General features: G+C 39.9%; 11 protein-coding genes across 11 annotated transcripts; 4 read left to right on the top strand and 7 right to left on the bottom strand.

The window, feature by feature from the left end:
- Positions 1–6: 6 nt before the first annotated feature.
- Positions 7–858, bottom strand: PAS_chr2-2_0355 (Mitochondrial inner membrane carnitine transporter; the record flags this gene model as incomplete). Its single annotated transcript, XM_002491785.1, has 1 exon — positions 7–858. The coding sequence occupies one exon, from the start codon at positions 856–858 to the stop codon at positions 7–9; it is 852 nt and encodes a 283-aa protein (XP_002491830.1).
- Positions 859–1,503: 645 nt separating this feature from the next.
- On the top strand, positions 1,504–1,953 carry PAS_chr2-2_0356 (Hypothetical protein; the record flags this gene model as incomplete). The annotated part of the gene is made up of 1 exon (XM_002491784.1): positions 1,504–1,953. The coding sequence occupies one exon, from the start codon at positions 1,504–1,506 to the stop codon at positions 1,951–1,953; it is 450 nt and encodes a 149-aa protein (XP_002491829.1).
- Positions 1,954–2,008: 55 nt separating this feature from the next.
- Positions 2,009–3,181, bottom strand: PAS_chr2-2_0357 (uncharacterized protein; the record flags this gene model as incomplete). Its single annotated transcript, XM_002491783.1, has 1 exon — positions 2,009–3,181. The coding sequence occupies one exon, from the start codon at positions 3,179–3,181 to the stop codon at positions 2,009–2,011; it is 1,173 nt and encodes a 390-aa protein (XP_002491828.1).
- Positions 3,182–3,328: 147 nt separating this feature from the next.
- Positions 3,329–3,931, bottom strand: PAS_chr2-2_0358 (uncharacterized protein; the record flags this gene model as incomplete). Its single annotated transcript, XM_002491782.1, has 1 exon — positions 3,329–3,931. The coding sequence occupies one exon, from the start codon at positions 3,929–3,931 to the stop codon at positions 3,329–3,331; it is 603 nt and encodes a 200-aa protein (XP_002491827.1).
- A 162-nt stretch (positions 3,932–4,093) lies between these two features.
- PAS_chr2-2_0359 (Nicotinamide riboside kinase) lies at positions 4,094–4,890 on the top strand (the record flags this gene model as incomplete). The annotated part of the gene is made up of 2 exons (XM_002491781.1): positions 4,094–4,150; positions 4,210–4,890. 2 exons carry the CDS (start codon positions 4,094–4,096, stop codon positions 4,888–4,890), a joined length of 738 nt encoding a protein of 245 aa, XP_002491826.1.
- Positions 4,891–4,914: 24 nt separating this feature from the next.
- On the bottom strand, positions 4,915–8,100 carry PAS_chr2-2_0360 (Essential protein of unknown function; the record flags this gene model as incomplete). The annotated part of the gene is made up of 1 exon (XM_002491780.1): positions 4,915–8,100. One exon carries the CDS (start codon positions 8,098–8,100, stop codon positions 4,915–4,917), a length of 3,186 nt encoding a protein of 1,061 aa, XP_002491825.1.
- A 1,040-nt stretch (positions 8,101–9,140) lies between these two features.
- Positions 9,141–11,393, top strand: PAS_chr2-2_0362 (Meiosis-specific transcription factor; the record flags this gene model as incomplete). Its single annotated transcript, XM_002491779.1, has 1 exon — positions 9,141–11,393. One exon carries the CDS (start codon positions 9,141–9,143, stop codon positions 11,391–11,393), a length of 2,253 nt encoding a protein of 750 aa, XP_002491824.1.
- A 141-nt stretch (positions 11,394–11,534) lies between these two features.
- On the top strand, positions 11,535–13,208 carry PAS_chr2-2_0363 (Protein required for the assembly of box H/ACA snoRNPs and for pre-rRNA processing; the record flags this gene model as incomplete). The annotated part of the gene is made up of 1 exon (XM_002491778.1): positions 11,535–13,208. The coding sequence occupies one exon, from the start codon at positions 11,535–11,537 to the stop codon at positions 13,206–13,208; it is 1,674 nt and encodes a 557-aa protein (XP_002491823.1).
- A 57-nt stretch (positions 13,209–13,265) lies between these two features.
- PAS_chr2-2_0364 (DNA-binding protein of the mitochondria involved in repair of mitochondrial DNA) lies at positions 13,266–16,139 on the bottom strand (the record flags this gene model as incomplete). The annotated part of the gene is made up of 1 exon (XM_002491777.1): positions 13,266–16,139. The coding sequence occupies one exon, from the start codon at positions 16,137–16,139 to the stop codon at positions 13,266–13,268; it is 2,874 nt and encodes a 957-aa protein (XP_002491822.1).
- Positions 16,140–16,307: 168 nt separating this feature from the next.
- PAS_chr2-2_0494 (uncharacterized protein) lies at positions 16,308–19,370 on the bottom strand (the record flags this gene model as incomplete). The annotated part of the gene is made up of 1 exon (XM_002491776.1): positions 16,308–19,370. One exon carries the CDS (start codon positions 19,368–19,370, stop codon positions 16,308–16,310), a length of 3,063 nt encoding a protein of 1,020 aa, XP_002491821.1.
- A 140-nt stretch (positions 19,371–19,510) lies between these two features.
- Positions 19,511–20,560, bottom strand: PAS_chr2-2_0365 (Hypothetical protein; the record flags this gene model as incomplete). The annotated part of the gene is made up of 1 exon (XM_002491775.1): positions 19,511–20,560. The coding sequence occupies one exon, from the start codon at positions 20,558–20,560 to the stop codon at positions 19,511–19,513; it is 1,050 nt and encodes a 349-aa protein (XP_002491820.1).
- Positions 20,561–20,710: the final 150 nt, after the last annotated feature.

Here is a 20,710-nt window from a genome sequence, read left to right as displayed (position 1 = left end):
TATAAATTATATGGCTTTGTCTAGGAAGTCTCTGAAGAGTTCAACACCCAAGAAGGTAGCGGCGTTGGCAGGGAAACTACGAGCTAATGCAGGACCAACACCAGGGAAAAATGCCTTAACCCCACCTTTAGCATATATTCTCTTAGTGACTTCAGCAATTGACATTTTCACACTAGATGATTGTTGCTGTGATTTGATAGTGTCAATAGGGAACACTCCCAGCCACATCGAAACACCAGCAAAACCTCCTGCCATTGTAATGGCACCGAGAGAGAGGTCTTCGCCTGGCTTTGACCATGTACGTTTTAGGTATTCGTAAGTAGCGAAGTACAGTGCACTTCCAGGACCATCACGGGCAAGTGTGGCTAACGAACCCTTGAAGACCGACTTCAAGCCACCTTCCCTGTAGATCTTAGCGACAGTTTGGAACATTCCAGACTTTGTTTTATCGATTTGCATGACAACCTTAACCCTCTCAAATGGGGCAGCAATGGCCGTAGTTGGAACGGCTGAAATAAAACCAGCAGCACTTGTTTCCGCAATGGTTAATGGATCGTTGATAGATTTCTTTGATGTGTAGGCCACAATCTTTTTCCCCACATCGTAACCCCAAAAACTGACAGCAAACATTGGGGTAACACCTACCAATGGAGGAAGTACACCACGGTATAAACCTAGAGGTCCATCTTTCTTCAGGGACTGTTTTACGCATTCAATGGCAGAATTGTAAACCCCAGTTTGAAGTCTGACCTTAACCAGGTCAAAAGGATGGCCAGTTAAAACAGCACAAATACCACCGAACCCGCCGGCAGCAAAGGACTTGACGTTATCAACAAGAGCGGTATCTACTTCATCCATCGTTCTAGAAATTCACAGGCAAAAGATTAATTAAGGGGATTGTACCTCTATTTATACACAAGAAGCTCCAGTTGGTACCTCATTCATTAAGAAATGTTGCGCGACCCTCATCAAGAGGTGACCTGTCTTCCTACCGCCAAACCGAAGAAAGTCACGAGTTTTTAACAAGAATACTTGATGCCAATAGATCAACCTAGATAGTCCCTTATCATAGTCAGAGTCAGAACCATAAGTAGATTAAGTTACAAGGCACTTTTGGTGTAGTAACTGAAGACTCCTCTCAGCAATCAACTTTCTCGGAGTTTGTCAATTCACCGTAGTCACATGCTGGAACGAGTGCTTTGCCGAAAAACGTTGCGAAGTTAAGGGTTTGAAAATTCACACGTAAGAGTTCGGAATAACAATTGCACCATCTCCATCAATGGTAAATAGGAAACAAAAAGTTAAATCACTCTAGGAAGAGAATGCATTTTTTCCCCTGTTCCGTGTCTCATCATCAGTAGTTCCGAATCAACGAAGTTGAATTGCATGATACCTACTTTATCACGTGACAGCACACGTGACACACAATGTAACTTTGAAAATCTTTCCCTCGTCAACCTCGCAATCAATCATTTAACCAACCAATCAACCAATCAACCAACCATGGTCCAATTAACTCAAGTTGAAGACGAACAGATTATCGAGGAGAAAGCTCCACAAGTAGTACCACAGGAAAATGATGATGATTATACTGATACATCGGCTTCAGATTCTGAAGACGACGATGAATTCTTTCAAGACGAAACCATTTATGAAAGAATCGTGGCTTTAAAAGATATAATCCCCCCTACTCAAAGATCATCATTGGCCTCGTTTGGATCCAGCTTATCATCTACTTTATCTTCATTATTTTCTAAGAGCGGGTCACTGTTATGGGTTGTGACCTCCTCAGCTCTGTTACTGGGAGTCCCTTTGTCGCTTTCAATTTTATCCGAACAGCAATTGAAAGAGATGGAGAAGGAGTTTACCTTGCAACAAACTTCTAACGAAGTTTTAGCTCCAGGATCAGAACAAGCCTTCCAGCAACCGGGTCAACCACAATCATCCGCCTAGAATAAATGATATCTATGTTATGTATATAATGATATAAGGAGAATGAACAAGCTTTTTAATCAACTTTTTTATGCTTGATGGTCAAAGCCCAGATATCAAGGTAGCCGGTGATCTCGTAAATAATCTCTGTAACAAACAGAGCGTGAATTCCTAGGGATAATCCGAATCCGGTCCATTGTAGGTTGTTTGCTACAGAAAATCGATCAAAATCAAATACCCTTGTCAGAAGCTCAGTTAGAATAATCTCACCAATGGGAATGAACATTGGAGGTTGACACATTGGGAAATCTTGCTTCGTTAGATGGGCAACAATAATTCTTCCTACGGAAAATGCCATAGTCAAACCGATGGACAACACCAGTGGCAGCCCTGCGCCAGGTAGAATCACATCCTTGTAAAGGAAAACTTGGACGAACACTGACGTATAAAAAAAGAAAAATGGTATCAATCCTTTGCTTGCTTCCTTCTGGTGAGATGGTTCACTCAATTTAGCCAATGCATTTCTTCTTGCTGAGTAAATGTTGAATAGTAATCCAATAGCACCAATAAATGAGAACAATTTAGTAACCGTCAGTGGAAACTCGCTTCCCATGTTCAACTTTTCAAGGTTCAAATAAATCACAGGATCTTTCCATACGTGAGCGCCTTTGAATCCAGTGAATATATAAACACCGATCAAAATCAATATTCCTTCAACAGGACCCGAAAATTCACTCAAAAACAGAACGTGAGTGTGGTATTCTTCCCAGGTACTCATATAGAAATTCATCAAAGTCGCAAACTGACTGACCACCAGCAGCCAACCCCAGCCGCAGGTAATCGTCGAACCAAATACAATACATGACAGAGAAGTGTTGAGAGCATCGATACAATGGTCAAAAAGCTCCCCCAGGGGCCCGCTCTGCCCAGTTCTGCGGGCCTGCATCCCATCACATGCGTCAAAAGTCTGGTACAAAAATAAACCTAGAGCATATGAGAAATAGATCCAACTTGGCTTTTCGGCATTATCTAGATATGGATCATAGATCAACACGGTGACCAGGTTCAAAAGGATGAAAAAAAGCCCAGACAAGGTGACCATGTTGGGAGCCATCCATAATGGAAAAATCTTGACAAATTGGGTCCAAAAAGGCTTCAAAAAGTACTTCGTTGTGATAGATCGGTCATCGCTCTGATACTTATACTCTTTGAGTGTGTGCAACTTTGAGTGGGGGATGAAAACACCCATGGTTGGCTTAAATTACTTTGAAGAAGGAGAAGGATCAAAAAAAAAGTGCGCGTGGGTAGCAGCAATGAACTCCCGGAAAACCTGGAAGGGAGTCCAGCCGCAGGCGAAACGTGAATGAGCTCTGTAACTGCTAGCTCATAGAGAAGTCTACTTACAGGAGGAAAGCATCTGGCTGATCACTTTCAAAAGCTGATCATTTTCACATGCAGCGCTTACACGCTCTTTGTCATTAAGTTGTTTGTTCACTTGATTTTCACTTTGGTGCGTCTTTTCCTTTACCTTAATGATTATACGGTACCTCGGAGGCAGACATCTTTCTAAACGAACTCTTATCCCTAAGCCAATTAGCGTGGCCAAGGAGCAATGAGTGATTGTAGGAGTTATTTTGATTATAACTTCTGCAATTTCATTTGGATTTCCCGAGTCATCAAGTTGTATGTCTTCTAAATTGACTACGGCTAGTTGTCCTAAAGTCAAAGGATGTTCAGGATCTGAAATCGAGGAAATTAAGTCGTATATCTCCAAAGCATCGACAGACTCAAATTCTTCATCATCTGATTGTAATGATGAGTCAGATAAAGCTGGAGTTGAACCAGGGGATGATTTTTCTGTAAAGGGCACATTGAATACAGATAGAGACAATAAGCCTGGTAAATATCCAGACTGCTCTATTCTATCTTCTTTGCCTTCTCTTGTTGGTAATTGGTCGACATTCAGCACCTTTGGTGCTGCGTTTATAAGATCAGTCATTCTTCTCTTGAACAAATATGTGATTCTCTTACTAATAATGATTTTCCTCATTTACATACACTAGTCAATGGGGACATCAAACATCGAGACTTCGCGCCTGATTGTGCTGTTAATCAGAAGACAATATAGTGAGTGATAAGTGTGTCTAGACTTTTTCGTAGAATGACCCAAAAAGTGGTGATAATAGGTATTAGCGGATCTTCTAGTTCCGGCAAAACGGTATGAAAAGTAAAAATGACTGGACACGAAAGAATATATTTGCTAACCTCAATCTTTAGACGATCGCCCGGATAATAAGTTTGGTCTTGCCCAATTGCCTACTAATTCACCAAGATGACTTCTACAGACCAAACGAGGAAATTCCCTATGATCCTAAACACAAAGCCCAAAACTGGGACTCTCCGGATGCTATAGATTTTGTTAAGTTTAAGTCGGTACTGCACAATCTTCAGAATGATCCTTCGTTTGTCTACAAAGTTGATAGTTTGGAGTTGCCAGGAGATGATAAATTTGGAGCAGATCAAGAGGTTGTGAGACACTTCTCCAAACTATTCGAAAAGTTCAGTGATACAAAGTTTGTACTAGTGGATGGTTTTATGATGTACCATAGAGGAGAGCTAGAAGGTCTCTTTGACATCAAATTGATGATAAAGACATCCTACTCAACATTGAAGGAAAGAAGGGCGAGAAGGCAGGGATATAACACCATTGGGGGTTTCTGGGAAGACCCTCCAGGGTATTTTGATCGTTTTGTATGGCCAGGTTACTATAATTTCCACAAAGATCTTTTTAATGAACCAGAGCACTTGGTAAAAGCCAATGGTGGAACGCTAAATGCTTTTGCAACAGAACAACTAGGAATCATGGCTTTCCAAAACGATGATGGAGGAAGTTTCAAACAGCTGCAACAAGACGTGCTTCAGTCATTATATGATAGATGTATTACTTTAGGTATATAGAGGTGGATGGTTATCTAAATGCTGCTACTTCTTAAAGTTGCTCTTCCTTTTCTTATTAAAGCCTTTCGAAGGAGGTTTTGAGGCACCCTTGGAAGACCCTTTTGTTAGCTGGCTCATTTCCTCTTCAAAAATTTGATTTGCGTTTTCCTTCTTTCTTTTCTTGTTGTCGTTTTGCAAGCTTACAACACCGCGTCCTTCAACTGCTTTTTCGATAGCCTTCTTATCGGAAGTCCAATGAACACCACTGTCAATGGCATACTTATTCAATTCCAATGAGTTGATCAATTCCTTCTGTTTTTCTCTAAGCTCCTTCATTGCCTCGTCGCCTGCGTCGTCCAAATCGATCTCTAACTCTCTCTCAATGGCCTCAACTCCTTTGCCGTATTCATTTTCTCCATTCATATCACCCACAGCTTCATCCTCGAACTCTGGCATTTGGTCCTCTATCGTCTTTGCCAGCAGTTCCCTGAAGTATGTCGACACTTTACGTACAATCTTTGCAAACATGGCTAAAGACTGATTGGATGGCAAGTTCAGTTCTCTAGAAATTTCATCAATGTCTTTGTGCTGCAATCCAATAGCTAAAAGGATTGCACTTTGCACTGATGACAGCTTGACACCCTCAATCTTGTGCTGGAAGAATAACTGCGAAATATACGGCAACAAATCCACAATCACATGATAATCTACTAAGTTGTTGGCGTAAGATTCCAGTCTTTTCAAATCAAATGGTGTTAGATACTGATTTAGCTCAGAGTTGCCGAGTATTTGCTTTCTGTAGTTAGATTTGGTGCTTTCTATTATATTCAACGCCTCCACAGCAGTAAACTTGCTGAAATTATAAGACAGCAAGTTGATAAATCTTTTATGAAAGTCTGCTGTGAATTCGTCCAGCCATTTGGATTCTCTGTTTTCCAGAGTCTTCAACATGACACAAGTATGCTCGCCGGTCAAATCGTTTGCTGTCTGTCTAAGGTAAACGGGCTTAAAGCCAGCATTCTTCCAAAATTTGTGTAGAGAGTTTGTTAATCCATAGGAAACCCCCAAATAGTGCAGGAAATAAGGAGGCTTCTCTGACAATTTTAGCAGCAATGGGGGTAAACTTTTTGCATCTCTTGATTTGATTTCATCTTTCAATGAAGCTGTCTCTAATTCATGATCACCAATTCTCTTTATAGAATACTTACTTTCGTCGTCAAAAGAAGAACTCTCACTAATATCAGCAAACTTTCCTTCAAAATAATCTTTGAGAAGCTCTAATGCACGAGTTCCATATCCCATTGAAGTGTACTCAGGGTTAGTGGCAATACGCACCACTCTAGCACCACTCAAGGAAGCAAACTCTTCGTCTTGAAACTGCTGAGAAACTAACCAAGGGATAAGGTCTCCGCCAGCTCTTACACCACGATTAAGGCTGTTCTTCACGCTTTCTTTGCTGATCTCTCCCTCTAACGCAAGTTGAACGACACAGAGTGGGTCAGGTATCTTATTATCATGTTCGTCGATGGGTGGCAGTAAGACATATAACTGATGAGCAGGGGCATCTGACATCAGTTGCAAGTCATTAGGTGAATTTTTATAGTGAGATGCAACGTAAAGAGCCATCATCTTTTGCAAAAAGGCTTCAGAAACTGGATGATAGGAGAATAATGTATCTCTGTTCACGTAGAACAAATTACACTGCGAAGGATGTGGGGTGCCCTTGGTCGCAAATTTGGCACTTTTGGTTAAGGTGACATCTAGACAAAGCAGTTTGTTCAACCATTTTTCAACAGCGTCACCCGGTGCATATCTAATCGGTTCATCTAGAGTGACTTCCCGCAACGTTCTACCATGGAAATCTGAGTCAATTTTTTTGTTGTCCCTAGAGACAATCTCGGTCTGACTGTTTTCCCTTCCAACACCAGACGATTGTTCTCTTAATTGTTGAATTAGTTTCAATGATAAAGATCTACCAGTACCTTCATAACCGTTGATGGTTGAAGCCATAAATACAAGATACGGACCCAATAATCTCTTGACCAACGGCAATGGGATAGCGGCTGCCTCGTCAATGATCAATAACTCAGCTTGGCCTAATACATGACTATCAGAAGGTTGAATGTACTGGATGGTTTGACGATGTTCTCTATGAACATCAACTCTAACTACGGCCTTGTTGAATGATGGGTTTGTTGATTGGATAATGTCGTAGTCCATGTGTTCTGTGTATCCCAGAGCATCAAAACCCTTGAAAATAAATTCAAATAAGGTTTTCAGATTCTCTGGAGAAGGAGAAGTAACAAAAATGTTAGTATAACCATGGGAAATCGCAGCTGCAATGGCAACACCCAAAGCAGCAGACTTTCCTCTTCCTCTTCCAGCTGTTAAAGTGACGGTGCTTTTTAAAGTTTTTTCAGAAATGGCATCTATGAAAGTTAATATGGCCTGAGCTTGATTCACTGTTTTGGAGAGAGCAACCAAAGACCCAGCGGGTTGCACATCGGCAAGACTTTCCTTAAGATCCTTCAACTCTTGCGCTTTAGGAGTCAACTCATCATCTTCGTTTGGAGGTAGAGCTTTAACATTCTTAGCCCCACTAATGGGGAGAACATTCAATTCGTCATCCACCACGAGACAATTGGCACATGAGCCTAAAGAAAGTAAAAATCGTTCATTGAATCGAGCTACAACATCATTGTGAGCTTCCGTTCTGTAACGAGAATGGATATCCATCGTCATTGTATATAACTGCTTCAAAGAAGACATAGATTTAAGCAATATTACCACGATACCTCCGCCTTCCACAGTTTCAATTGTTCTAGCAAGCAAATTAGGTGTAATGCCTTCAAAATCTTGAAGAATACACATTCCGTATGTGTTTCCGAGAATTTTATCTGTCTCCTTGTAGTAAACATATCTGATCTGTTGGTTGGAAATGAAAGCTTCAAAAGGATCCATATCATTAGCTTCTCTTGTGCCACGTTTGATGTCCTTCTTTATTTTTGCTTCTCTCTTTTTTCTATGAGATGTGAATCCTAGCAGTTTCTTCTTGTAGGCCCATAACACTGATTTGTTCATCTTCAAGTCTGCACTCATCATCAAATAATGCAAATTGGGAAGCTGGTTTCTTGCCTTATCACCAACAATAAAGAAAAAGCTTCTTTGCTTTTCTTGAACCCCATTTCTAATTAGAGCCGGGATTCTAGAATCTATAGCTTTCTTTCCCATATTATTGATATATTCCAAGCAGGAAAATGAAAATTTTTGAACTGTACTTTATTTTTTTTTCCTTAAGATGCACATCCGAGCACCACCAGTGAAATATTATTAGGTAAGCTTTGAAGAGGAAGGGAGAGAGACTTTACCTCATACGTGCGTTTTGTTACTAAAAAAGTGCTGGAATACATTCGTTATTGGAGCGTAATTAGTAGCGCTGCTTAATGAATACTGATTCAGTGAGTTGCTATTTGGGATCCGTCTTCGTTGGTGTTGTGTTCGTTGTTTTGTGAATTACATTGTAGTTTTTGAAGACTTGGAAGGAGTTGCATAATGTTTGAGATCTCTCTCCCAGATTGTAGATCTACTCAAAATCTACTCCTCTTTAGAGTCTTCACAAGCGATAGCCCTTGCAAATATGTAGACAAACAAGGTATACTCTCAATTTGTGGAAACACCGGGAGGAAGGTATTCAACTGGAAGTACTTCATTTTTTGGGTATGGCTGTTCGTATTGTTGGTTATGTTTGGGACCAAACAAAACTGGACTTTGCACAAGTGCAAATCCTGAGCTGCTATACGGGTGTTCCATTGGAGCAGATTGTCGGCTGACATAACAGAGACTTTCTTTGTCAGTTCCCGTATCCTCCACAATAGAGAACTGAACCAACAGCGTCTTGTTCAGCACAATGACGTTATTCACCTGTCTAGTAAATTGCGGAACGTCAATTTAGATATTGAGAGGCAAAATTATTGAATTTGTCATAATCGAAGTTAAAGACCTGCATTATGCAACTCTCTAAGTGTCTGACGTAGAATGCTTATTTCTCTTCCTGCACAACATCGGGAAATGTTGTATGTTCCCCAGTATTATCTGTCTTCTTTGTGATCGTTCACTTTTAAAGAACGGCGGCTAGGCAACGAAAAGAACAGCTGAGGGGCCTTTATTTAGCACAAAGAAATCAGATTACGGGAGCATGTGCAACCTTTTGATCAGAGCCAACCTCAATCATGTACTGAATTTACTAACCAAATAAAGGTAGCCAGTTGGAAATGAAAAGAGAACCGCAACGGGTTTTGGATCCAGGTTTACGAAACCCAAGTAGTGAATTGGAAACTGAACTAATCACATCGCTTGACTTCCGAGGCCCAGAAGAATTCGAATTAGGAAAAGAGAATGACAACGTGTATGAAATTGAAAACAATGCTCAAAATAAACCACTTCCATGTAGGAGAGATACTAGGCAAGATCCAAAGAAGATCAGAAAAGAATCCGACAAGTTCAACCAAACGCCTGCGGACAATGAGCTCAACAGATTAAATATTAGAGGAAAAATAGATGCGACTATGTCTACTAGTCGACAAGAATCTATAGAAGGTCAGCAATATGGACCAGTTCCCCAACGGTCATATGATGAAAACCCAACGCAACATTTCGCAGATCATCATTCAAAATCAAAGGTTAAAGTTGCTCCAAGGTCAAGTTTGCAGTTCAAAGTTGGACCACAGTTTACACGGACATTCCTTGTAAGGCCAATATATTCCAACGGTGGTAGATTAATAATCCCCAAGATAGAAGGAAGAATAGACCGAGGCTTTGAATTTCTAAACAACGAGTGGATCGGATATAAGCGCAACTACTTTACTCTTGTTGCAGCATTCCAGTTTGAGAACTACGGCTTTGAGGAATTCACCAATGCAACATACCACACAATAGACCAGGAGAACAACAATCTCGTAATAATGTACTTTGCATTAAGGTTGACTTCAAAATGTACCGAAGATGGAACATCTATTTCACTGGTACAACATACGGCAAAGAGGGATAGAGGACCCCAATTTGAACCACCCATTCATCCCGCAGTTCCAGGAAGTTTGCCTACTCATCAAGTGATCAAAGAAGCTGCTAATATTAGAAATGTTGGAAAAATTCAGCGATTGAACAAGCTCTTTTATCATAATAGGGAGGAATCTTTGACTATGGAACCTGGGTTGAATAAGTACCCCGACAACAGTATTTTCAAAGTCGCCCGATATGAACGCATCCAGTTTGCCTCATCGATTAACTATAGGAAACCGTCTTCTTCAACCAGAAGGTTTAATCTTTATGTGGAACTTATTGCATGCTTGGAGAACAATGAGTTTGTCACATTAGCCTTTATAGAGACACCACCATTGATAATTCGGGGACGATCACCTTCCAATTATCCCAATACAAAAACTAGCAACGAACAAGCTTCTGCAAGAAATGAATGCAAACAGGCAAAAAAGCGCATCGATGATTGCTCAATATATACGAACACAGCTGAGTCTTTTCAGTTCGATAGTATTGACTCCGTTGCTTGCGCGTTTATGAGCTGTAATACAAAAGAAAGGGAGGATGACCAAATTAATACCTTTAACCACATGTCTTGTGTGAATGAATACCTAAATTGTACCAATAGCAGTAGAGTTGTTGCCGGAAATATATCCTCAGGTGATTCTATGACTTATCCTGGGACGAAAACAACAAAGAGAGGAAGAAAAAGAAAAGAAACTTCTGAGCAGCCTAAAATGAAAGTCAAGATGAAACTGAACCCAAAGGTTGCGGGCAAAACAAAGCAAATCAAAATAGCACATGCAAAACACATGAACGCAACAGTTGATTGCGACGAAACTCCTAAGGACAGCATCGTTAATATCGAGTCACCAATTCAAAATCTGCAACTTGATTCACCCAATAAGGTTTCACAGGGAACAACAATTGAGTCCGAGCCAAACTATAACTTTGCAAATGATAATTATTTCGTGTACAGGAACAAGCTATCTATGCTCTCAACTGACTCTGAAGACCTTAAAAAAGACCCAGAACTAGCTGCTGTTTTAAGCTATGATGCAGAAGAAAACATGGCGCCTAGATCTTTGGAGTCTTTGACTTTGAGGCATTTAATCAAAAACAATCAACATGAACATCAAACTGTTCTTAAAGACAAAGACTGTTATCTTCCTGACATTTTTCCGAATCGTCATAGTGCCGAAGACAGCAGAATAAGCATTTTCGTCACAAACTCAGAAAACAAAGAAAATCTGAATCCGGACAGTTATGATAATTCCAAGGAAGGACTTTTTATGGAACATGTGGACAAGTTTCAGAAGGCTGAACAGTTCAGTGAGATTCAGGCCAAACTTGAATCTTTCAATAATGAGCTTTTCATTCCATCATCATCAGATACATCTCGAAATTATTTGATAAACGTTTTCAACTCATCACCGAATCAAGATCAAAGCCACTCATCTATCTTTGAAAATGAACTGTACAACTTTTGAGAAAACATAGAATTGTAATCGTTATTAGACCTCATAGAATCTTATCAGAAGATTAAGATTTCTGGTTCGCGAACAGAATTTGGCCTGAAATATTTTTTTTCTGGATATCTTTGTCCCTTTCTACGCTAGCATAAGACCATAATGAGTGACAATGATATTTGTCAGCCAGACAAGATAGCTTTTGGTGAAGACGAGAAACGAGATACGAAAGCAAATCTTATACCAGAGAGTCTGCACACTGCTTCAACAAAATCCGATGAAAGTGTAAAGGATTTATTTCAATTAGCGCCAGAGATACTTGATGTACACCATAAAGAAGAGCAAGAAGGAGACGTTGCGATTGAATCTCATGAAAACAAGGACGATCTTGAACCATTCCTTCTTCAAAACAATGATAACATGGTCCAACGTAATACAACTAGTGATGATCGGATATTTGTGGGCATTAAAGGAAGCAACCCTTCTTATTCCTCAGACGATTGTTCTGAATCTCTTGATCTTGAATCAAGTAGTAATGAAAGTGCCAACTCAGATCAAGATTCGGATCTGGATTCAGAGTCAGAGTCTGACTCCGAATCTGAAACAGAGTTAAACTCGGTTGAAGCCAACGACCTAATCCATGACTCCGAAGATGAAACATCCCCAGCAATTGGGCCCATTAGATCGAAAAATGAAGTTGTGGATGAAAAGGCTCCTGAATTGCCCAAAGATTTAGTTATTGACGAAGGCACTCCAGTAGAATTAATTGGTGAAATAAGCGCTTGTGTCGAAAGAAGTGTGGTTATCAAGGCGTACGCATCAGGTGAATTCAGAGTTCTCAAAGAAAATTCTGTACTCTGCTTGGAAGATAGAACTATTCTGGGTCCTTTATTTGAAATTTTTGGAAAGTTGGAAACTCCTTTTTACAGGGTGAAATACAATTCCGTTGAAGAATTTGAAAATTTCAAACATATGAAGGGCACTAAAGTTTACTATCTAGTCCCGCAATCAGAATTTCAATATACAGAGAAAATAAAATCTGTAAAGGGAACTGATGCTAGTAATTGGCATGATGAAGAGATCCCCGAAGAAGAACAAGAATTCTCTGATGACGAGAAGGAACGAGCATTTAAACAGTCAAAGAAGAAGAAAAAGAACAAGAATAAGAATAAGACTGCCAGGGATGAAGATAAGAATTCTAGCGAGCCATCTGCGAAAAGGAGACAGAATCAAGTACCAAACGGATATACCAACTTTACTCAGTTGCCAATCAAGTATAGTTTGCCACAAAACTCTAAAGTGGATCCGTCGGTGCAGCAGCAAATTCTTCCTACCACAACTCAAAGACATGCACTATTGGAATCCCAAAGTCAACCTCAACTCACAAGTCCAATTCACGCTCCAGAACGGCGATCAATCTCTTCTCAATCTCAACTTCACTTGCAACAACCGTCTCATCCTCAATTTGTACCTCATGACCATAGTATTGCACTTACACATCCTCAAAATTATTCACCAAATGAACCTTCACTCAAGAATATTGAAATGAATTCCGCTTATGATCAAACTCCACCACAGCAGGCTTATTATCCTCCCCAGCCATATGGAATTACTCAAACTCACAGTCAGAATAAACAAGCTCTTCAGAATGGAATGAGTCTTGATACGGCGTCCATGAGCGAATCTGAGCTGAAACTGCAACTACAAATGCAATTTCAGATAATGAACCAGCTAGCTAGCCAACTAAACCATCAGCAACAACAAAACAGCAGATACACAACCGGTCACTTACCCCCGTATAATCAAAGAAAACAACCTCCTCCAGGGAATAATTAATCAATATTACAATGAACTTCAATTATGTATCGCTTGTCCAGTAATCATAGCATCTATTCATCTATTTTCTTCATATCTGTCCATCACCATCCTTCCCACCTCTATTGACTCTCTTGGAAATCCAGCAAGTTCAGCAATTTCTAAACCGTAGGAATGTGCGCTGATTCCTGGTTTAAGACGGTGATCAAAAATGATGCGGTCCGATATAGGAAGTGATGTGTTCTTTTCCAATTCTATGATTCTTGTTCTTTGGAATTCAATCAATTCCATAAATGCAGTGTCTTCAAGAAGTAAAGCTTCAAGCTCTGCTCCATAATGAGTAGCAAACAAAGTTCGACATTTTATCCTTGTAGATAAAAAAAAAAGGCAGGAGTATGCAATGGCAATGCCTTCCCTCATGGAGGTACCTCTTCCCAATTCGTCAACTATAGCCAATGACCTTGGAGTCGACTCCTTCAGAATTGCTGCAGTCTCCGTCATTTCCACCATAAACGTGCTTTGGTTTCTATAAATGTTGTCTGATGACCCGATTCTGGTAAAAATCTTATCAACGATCCCAATACGAGCACTTGAAGCTGGCACAAAGGAACCTATCTGCGCCAGTATAACTATCAGAGCATTCTGCCTCAAAAAAGTGCTCTTACCTCCCATATTTGGCCCTGTTATTATCCATGTTGGTTTCTTTGTATCAAGTTGACAATCATTGGCGGTGAAATCTTGTATTTCGCCTAAATTTTGCTTAAGTCCTTCCTCCACAACAATATGCCTACCATCAACCACATCTAACTCTAGGCTTTCATCTATATGGGGCTTGTTCAAATTCATGTTACGGGCAAGAATAGAGAACGAAATTAAGACATCCTGTTTCTCTATAATATACGACGCATTCCTAATATCATTAGTTAACGCTAGTAATCGAACCCTGAAAGACTCGAGAATCGTTTCCTCCTCTTTTAGTATCAAGTACTCGGTTTCAACCAACCTCGTACCCAACTCCGTCCACTCAGGATCCACCAAACGGCAGCTACTTCTGGTTTTATCACGTAGCCTATCCTTGAAAATAGAAACGGTTGACGCTAGACTATTGGCATTAGTCGACTTAATTTCTAATAAGAATTCACCTGATCGAACATCTTTCAGTAAATGCAAACCCTTGTAATTAATGTTGTTTGCCTTCAATTCACTTTCATAGGTCTCTAATAATTGTGTACATTTGTTAACCAACCTGGAATAGCGTTTTCTCAGTGTTACGAGTTTTGGAGAAACGGTTTCGGTGATGCTCCAATACTTTCGGATAACGGTAGTATCTAGCCTATTTTCAGTTTTTTTCCCTAGATTTTCAACATCGATGACAGTAAGCAATTCTTTAGACAGTTTTTCAAGTAGTCCATCATCAGAAAGAGTTTGATAAAGAGGCAAAAGTAGTTTTTGAATATGTGGAGATTGTTCGCTGATTAATGATTCCATGTCTTGCAATTGTAGAATCGTCCTGGCCACCAATACTAACTCCATGGGATCCACTTTACCATTATTTATGCGCCTCATCAATCTTTTGATATCTGCTGTGTCCTTCATCAGTAGCCTTAATTCTTCAGATAGTAGCCTATTGGATCTGAATAGCTCCACCAAGGAAAGACGTTCTTGAATAATTGACAGTTCTGCAGAGGGAGCAGATAACCAAGATTTCAATCGTCTTGAACCTGCATGCGTCAAGGTAAGGTCAATAATAGAAACTAAACTACCGGTTCTGAACCCACCTTGACGAGTTTGAATCAGTTCCAAATCAAGCATGGTTTTGGGATCAATTTGCATCAAGGTATTCGAAATGGACCGAGTCGGAGATGAAAAATTAGTCTTGTAATTTGGAATACACTCATCCAAATAATGTAAAAGAGATAACATAGCTGATTGTTCCTTTTGCTTAAAATTGTCATACGCTGCTTTAATATTATGCTCAGGATCAACAAATCTTTTGAAGAAACTATTGATTTTTTTTCTTGCAGAGGGAAGCTTTTGCCTTGTGATAAAATATCGTTTAAATTCAACTAACTCCGGATACCACTTTCCTGAGATCAATGTTTCTAAATCAACCTCTTCGTTTATGAGGATCTCAGACGGAGATATACGAGAAACATGGGTCATCAACTGCGATAAAGTCGTCTCCAAAACATGGAATGTTCCTAAGCCAACATCAGCCCAAGCCAGGCCGACATTGACTCCATCAATTTCTTTCAATGGATCCTTTGGAAATGTAATGGTTAGTAGATAATTATTATTGTGGTAGTCTCTTAACGAATCGTCAATAACTGTTCCTGGAGTTATTAATCTGTTTACTGGCCTTTGAATTTTGTTTTCGTATAATCCGTTGGTTTGATTACATATAACCGCCGTATGTCCTAAATCGAAAATCATTTTTAAGTACTTATCCACAGCATGATCAGGAAAGCCTGCAAAAGGAATCTCCATGTCCCTGATTTTTTTTGAACTCAATGTAAGGTTCAACTCAGGCGCATACTTTATCGCATGCTGAAAATATAGCTCGTAAAAAGATCCCACCTGAGTCAACACAATGTGCTTCTTACTATTAGTTTCGAATTGATCAATGGTTGTTTTCACCTGAGAGTATAGTGGAGTTAACTTCACTTCATGGTTTCTTTCTGTTACGAGTGACGTTTTAACTGGAGCATTAGAATTTTGATCATCCAAAGTTGAGACATCACTCAGATTTATTTGGAAAGATCTTTTGCTATGAGATGTACGCCTTTTCTGGGCCTTCTTTTTCACAGGTTTGATAATTGATATGTCGTCAAGTTTGATAGTGGTGAGCACACTTTCCTCGACATTAAAACGTACGGCATACGTTCCAAACGATACTAAGGATTCAAATGTAGCTCCTCTTAGTAAATGACTACGAAATTGCCTGGTAATCATAGCAGTTATTCTGAAATGGGTTTTGCTAGAGGATAGAAACTTATCGTACTGCAGGCAAAGTTATCAGAGATTGATAAATTTCACGAATGACAGTTATCTTACGCGCTTTAGACATACATATGGTGTATGCTTGTTATTATTTATACTACCTATTTGCCTCTATACCTCCTAGTTTAAGTAACCCTTACATCCAGGGACACCACATAAGCACGGTATCCTCTCCTCATTATTATCTTCTCTTTCAAACTTGTAATCGTAGGTGAGTTCTTCGTTGGCCGCAATATCCTTCAGTGCATAGATGACGATCCTCTTCTTACCTTCTACTTTGATAATCTTTGCCGTACAACTGGGTTGACAGCAATGATTGATAAATCGAGCAATTCCCCCTTTTTTGGTAGCATCAATGACAGTATCTTCATCGACCCGAAACAAGTAACTAGAACCTATACCAGATTTGAGATACTTCTTCTCCCTGACCTCTGAGACTTTCTGGCGCAGTATTTCGCCCACGTATTCAATGATCATTTCCTTTGCAGCAATTGGTTCCAGCGCATATAAGCCCCAATTATGGATAGCAGATCTGGCAAAAGATACCGGTTTCTTTCTTTTGGTCAAATGATTGAGGTCAAGAATATCTGTTTCACTGTTCAGCATTTGTTTTTGGGCATTGATATCGGCAGCAAAGCGCCTGTTGTTAGCTCTGTTAACACGGGAACTCTGAAGTTTTGGGTTCGGATTTGCTGCCTCGTCATCGTTCTCTACCGTGTTCAGTGGTTTATGGATCTTTCGACGGTGAGGTAAATATTCAGACTTCTCAGTATCTGGGATCTTCGTATATCCCTCACTTTTGAATGAGCCAGACTGATTACTGTACATAGGACCAAGAGAATTTGGTAAATTAGACGATTCTGTAAACGCTCGCAAATTGTTCCAGATCCAATAAGCAACGCAAGGAATACTATGGTCAGGGTTAATATCAGAGAACAATTTTTGGGCTAGCTTGAGATCCTCATCATCCTCAATGAGTTTTTTCAACCTTGGTATGTCAATGGTTTTGGCATCATATAGCTCACCAACTGGACGTATAAATGTGGTTGGTCTGTATTTAGGATCGTACATGATCCAGTTGTTTTTCAGTTCGGCCTTGTCGTCGGAAGTTTCTAAAGCCAATTCTTGTTCATTACTCTTTTCTCCAAGATGCTTTTCCGGGGTGGTGATTTCTGAGTCCCGCTCAACTTCTGATTCATCTTCTGATGTTGAAGAATCCGAAATAAACGACTGTTTTCTCTCTGATAATAATCTATTTGGTCCCATAGACATTAGTACCCCATTTGGAGTTTCAGGGCCGCTATCATGTTCGTCAGTCTCTCCTTCTGAATCAAAGTTCAGTACATGAGTCATTGGTAATGCGTGGTACCTTTTTCTCGTTCCCAATTTCTGTTTTTTCCTTGAGCTTGATTCTTTCTTGGAAATATTCGACTTTCTAAACGATGGTAAGGTTGGTAACTTGAAAGAGGTAAAACTGTCAGTGACAGGTGATACCGTTGTGGCAGTGGTATAAGGTTCTGACACCTTTTCTTCCAGATCTTTTTTCTTCTTCAGTGCAGATTCTATTTCAACCGAGAAATTCTCGGCCCTCAACATCTCCAGGATAGTTGGAGCAATTATCTTATCCTTAATGTCTTTTATCAAGTATCTTTCTAGTTCACTACTGATTATGCTGGTTGATTGATCAGAAATACTTTGCTCTACTCCAAGTTCGGTTTTGTCCTCCATGAAGTCAGGGTGTATCACTAAATCCATGTACAGTCGTCGTTGATAAAATTTCCTTCCATCTTCATTCTCCAAGCATTTCTCCGCTTCTTTAATACTATCAAAAACGACGTAAAAGCCTTCAGCATCTGTCAGCACACGTTTCCAAGGGTAATTTCTCAATAGGTTCATTATTTCTCTTGCAGGTACATCCCTAACAGGGATAAACTTGGCAGAGATGAAAAGATACGGTCGCTTTCTAATGGCATCATCAACTACCTTCGAGAGTCGATGATGTCTGCCATTATTACCGTTTCTTGTGTACAAGGTTTGGTTGTGAGATTCATCTTTCATAGCAGAGTGAAATATATTAGAAAGTTCGGTATTGTTTAACAATTGTTTGCTAATTATTCGCTGTTGGTCTTCTTCTTGCTTCTTGATTCTTAAGGATCCCCGCTGTCTTTTCAATTCTTGCTCTTTTTCATACTGTAATCGACGTTGGTCTTGCAGTTTCCGTTCTTGTTCTAATCGTTGTTGTTCGGAAACTTCTGCCTGTCTCTTGTTCTCGTTCTGTTTTATTATTTTATGTTTAATTTCGTTCAAACGAGACTCCGAAAACAACGTTGTCCTTGGAACTCCCCCATTGACACGAACACCGTCTTTTGCAGCATTCAGGGCCTTGAGACATGATGTGTGGGCCTCGTCAATCTTTCCTGAAAAAGACAAAACAAATAGCCCCAGTGGTACAGCCGTGACAGGATCAACAACCGCACGACAATCCGCAATCGGGCCATACCTTTTGTAGTTGTTTTTTAGAACCGTTTGAGCAGTGGAAGGTGATAGTCCATGGATTATGATTTCTATCGTAGGAGGTGGACCCACAGATGCGGAATCATATGTATGCTTTGTTGGTAAAAGGCTTCTGAACATTCTTTTGGCAGATTTTGTTCCGTCAGATCGCTGAATATGGGGGTAACTGCTTAGCTCTTTACGAGGATCGATCAATACTTTAGGATCTGACTCTTCTTGCTTCTTAATTAATATTGCGTTTCCTTTCCTCTTATCTTTCTTCACTTCTGGATCATATACTATTCGAAAATTCCTTTGGGTGGATACAATCGAGTTTGTAAACTTTCTGAATTCATCAACATGATGCAATTGTCTTGGAAACATGTCCACATTGTAGCTTATGTTCTGATATTTTTCAGGGATAGGTTGAAACTTGAGACCTTGAGTTGAATTTCTAGGTGCTCGAGCTGTTCGATTTACGTGGTTTCTTATAGAACCATTTGGTCTGTCCGCATTTGGTCTAGGGTTATTGTAGATGTAACTTGAAGGTCTGGAGCCATAGCGTCTAGAATGTGGATCTTCCTTCTCCCAAGAGAAATCATCCCAATCACTGTACTCATTGTACGAGGGCCTCATATTAGAGGTACGTTCTCGTCCATAACCGTCATGATAAGAACGGTTATACGACATATTGCTAAAGATGCTATCAAACGTTGCCCTCCTAATAGAAGTCTGGTAAATAGTAAAACTGAAGAAGAATGCGCGTTGAACAATTACATAATCACGAAACTTACAATCCTCCACTTTGAGAATCCTCTTAACTAAGTATACTATTTCTTTTGGCAAGCAGTAGAAGAGAGTGCATGCATCGCCGATCTAAGTTCAGAATCCGTCTTGTTGTATCCGCTGCCATGTCCAAGAACTTCCCCTTTGTTATTTAGACATTTAGAGATAAATTTTGAACCATTGAAGGCAGTAGCGTATCTCATGGGACCCATTAACTTATGAAGAGAATCCTTAGCGGATCTGTCAACGAGGTTTTCAACCCGCAACTTGTAAATTTTCTCTGAAGCAAGTTTCAAGATCCACTGAGTAAGTAAAGTAAGTAGGTTATAGTCGGACCCCGTCTCGATTTTGAGAGCCGCAACGTACGCCATGAAACACTCTGCCATTACTTTGGGTCGGAACTGCTTTGCTGGGAACTTGCTTTCCAGTAGCTCTCTGAAATTTAAACGAAGCGCCCAAATATGGACATTGTTAAAGTGTAAAACTTCTTGCACGGCACAATCTAACAGCTCAGCATCTAGCGAAGGATGTAGTTCATTCAATTTGAAACTGACTAAGCAATGACAAAACTTTGAACCCAAATAAACCAGAGAGTCATTCGTTTGAACACTGGAATCATTCGATACGAGTTTTTTATGAAGAAGAGCTTTGTTTTCAAAGGTCTCATTCTTTAACTTAGGAAGACGGTCAATATCTTGGAAAGTAACTCTATAATCGTCTTGAATGCTGATTTCATTTTTATGGTTGTCAGAATCAACTGAACCTGCAGTGTTCTCATTTCTTTCAGTCTCATGACTATGCACAATTTCTTCCTCAGTGGTTTCGACTAAAGATCTCTGAAACTGGTTTATAGCATCAATCAGGCCGTTCACTCTATGTTTTTTGTTTGAATCAGGTTCACTCACAGTATCATCCAAAAGAGAGTCATGGCCCCGTTTGGAAGATCTCTCATTTTGCCGCTGAACCTCTATTTGGGCATTGTGTATTATATTCTCTACCAGACCCTCTATATCTTCGGAGTTTTCTTGCGAGTTCAATAGAGAAGTGGAAAAAAGTTGTCTAGAATGAGGGCACGGTTCATTCTTAGCTTTCATAGATGTCGCCCCCTAGTTAATTGAAATCTTAAGTTCTTGAATGAGATTGTACTCTTAATTGTGACAGATATTAGACGAAGTAAACCACTAATGACGAATATGAGATAACCTCTGTGATTCTTCTGGAAGAACGTAGCATTTGCAGTGAAA

The sequence above is a fragment of the Komagataella phaffii genome, chromosome 2, assembly GCF_000027005.1.
Source record: "Komagataella phaffii GS115 chromosome 2, complete sequence".
Lineage (NCBI taxonomy): Eukaryota > Fungi > Ascomycota > Pichiomycetes > Pichiales > Pichiaceae > Komagataella > Komagataella phaffii.
The sequence above is the reverse complement of the archived record's forward strand: the minus strand, read 5'-3'. Positions and strand labels throughout refer to the sequence as shown.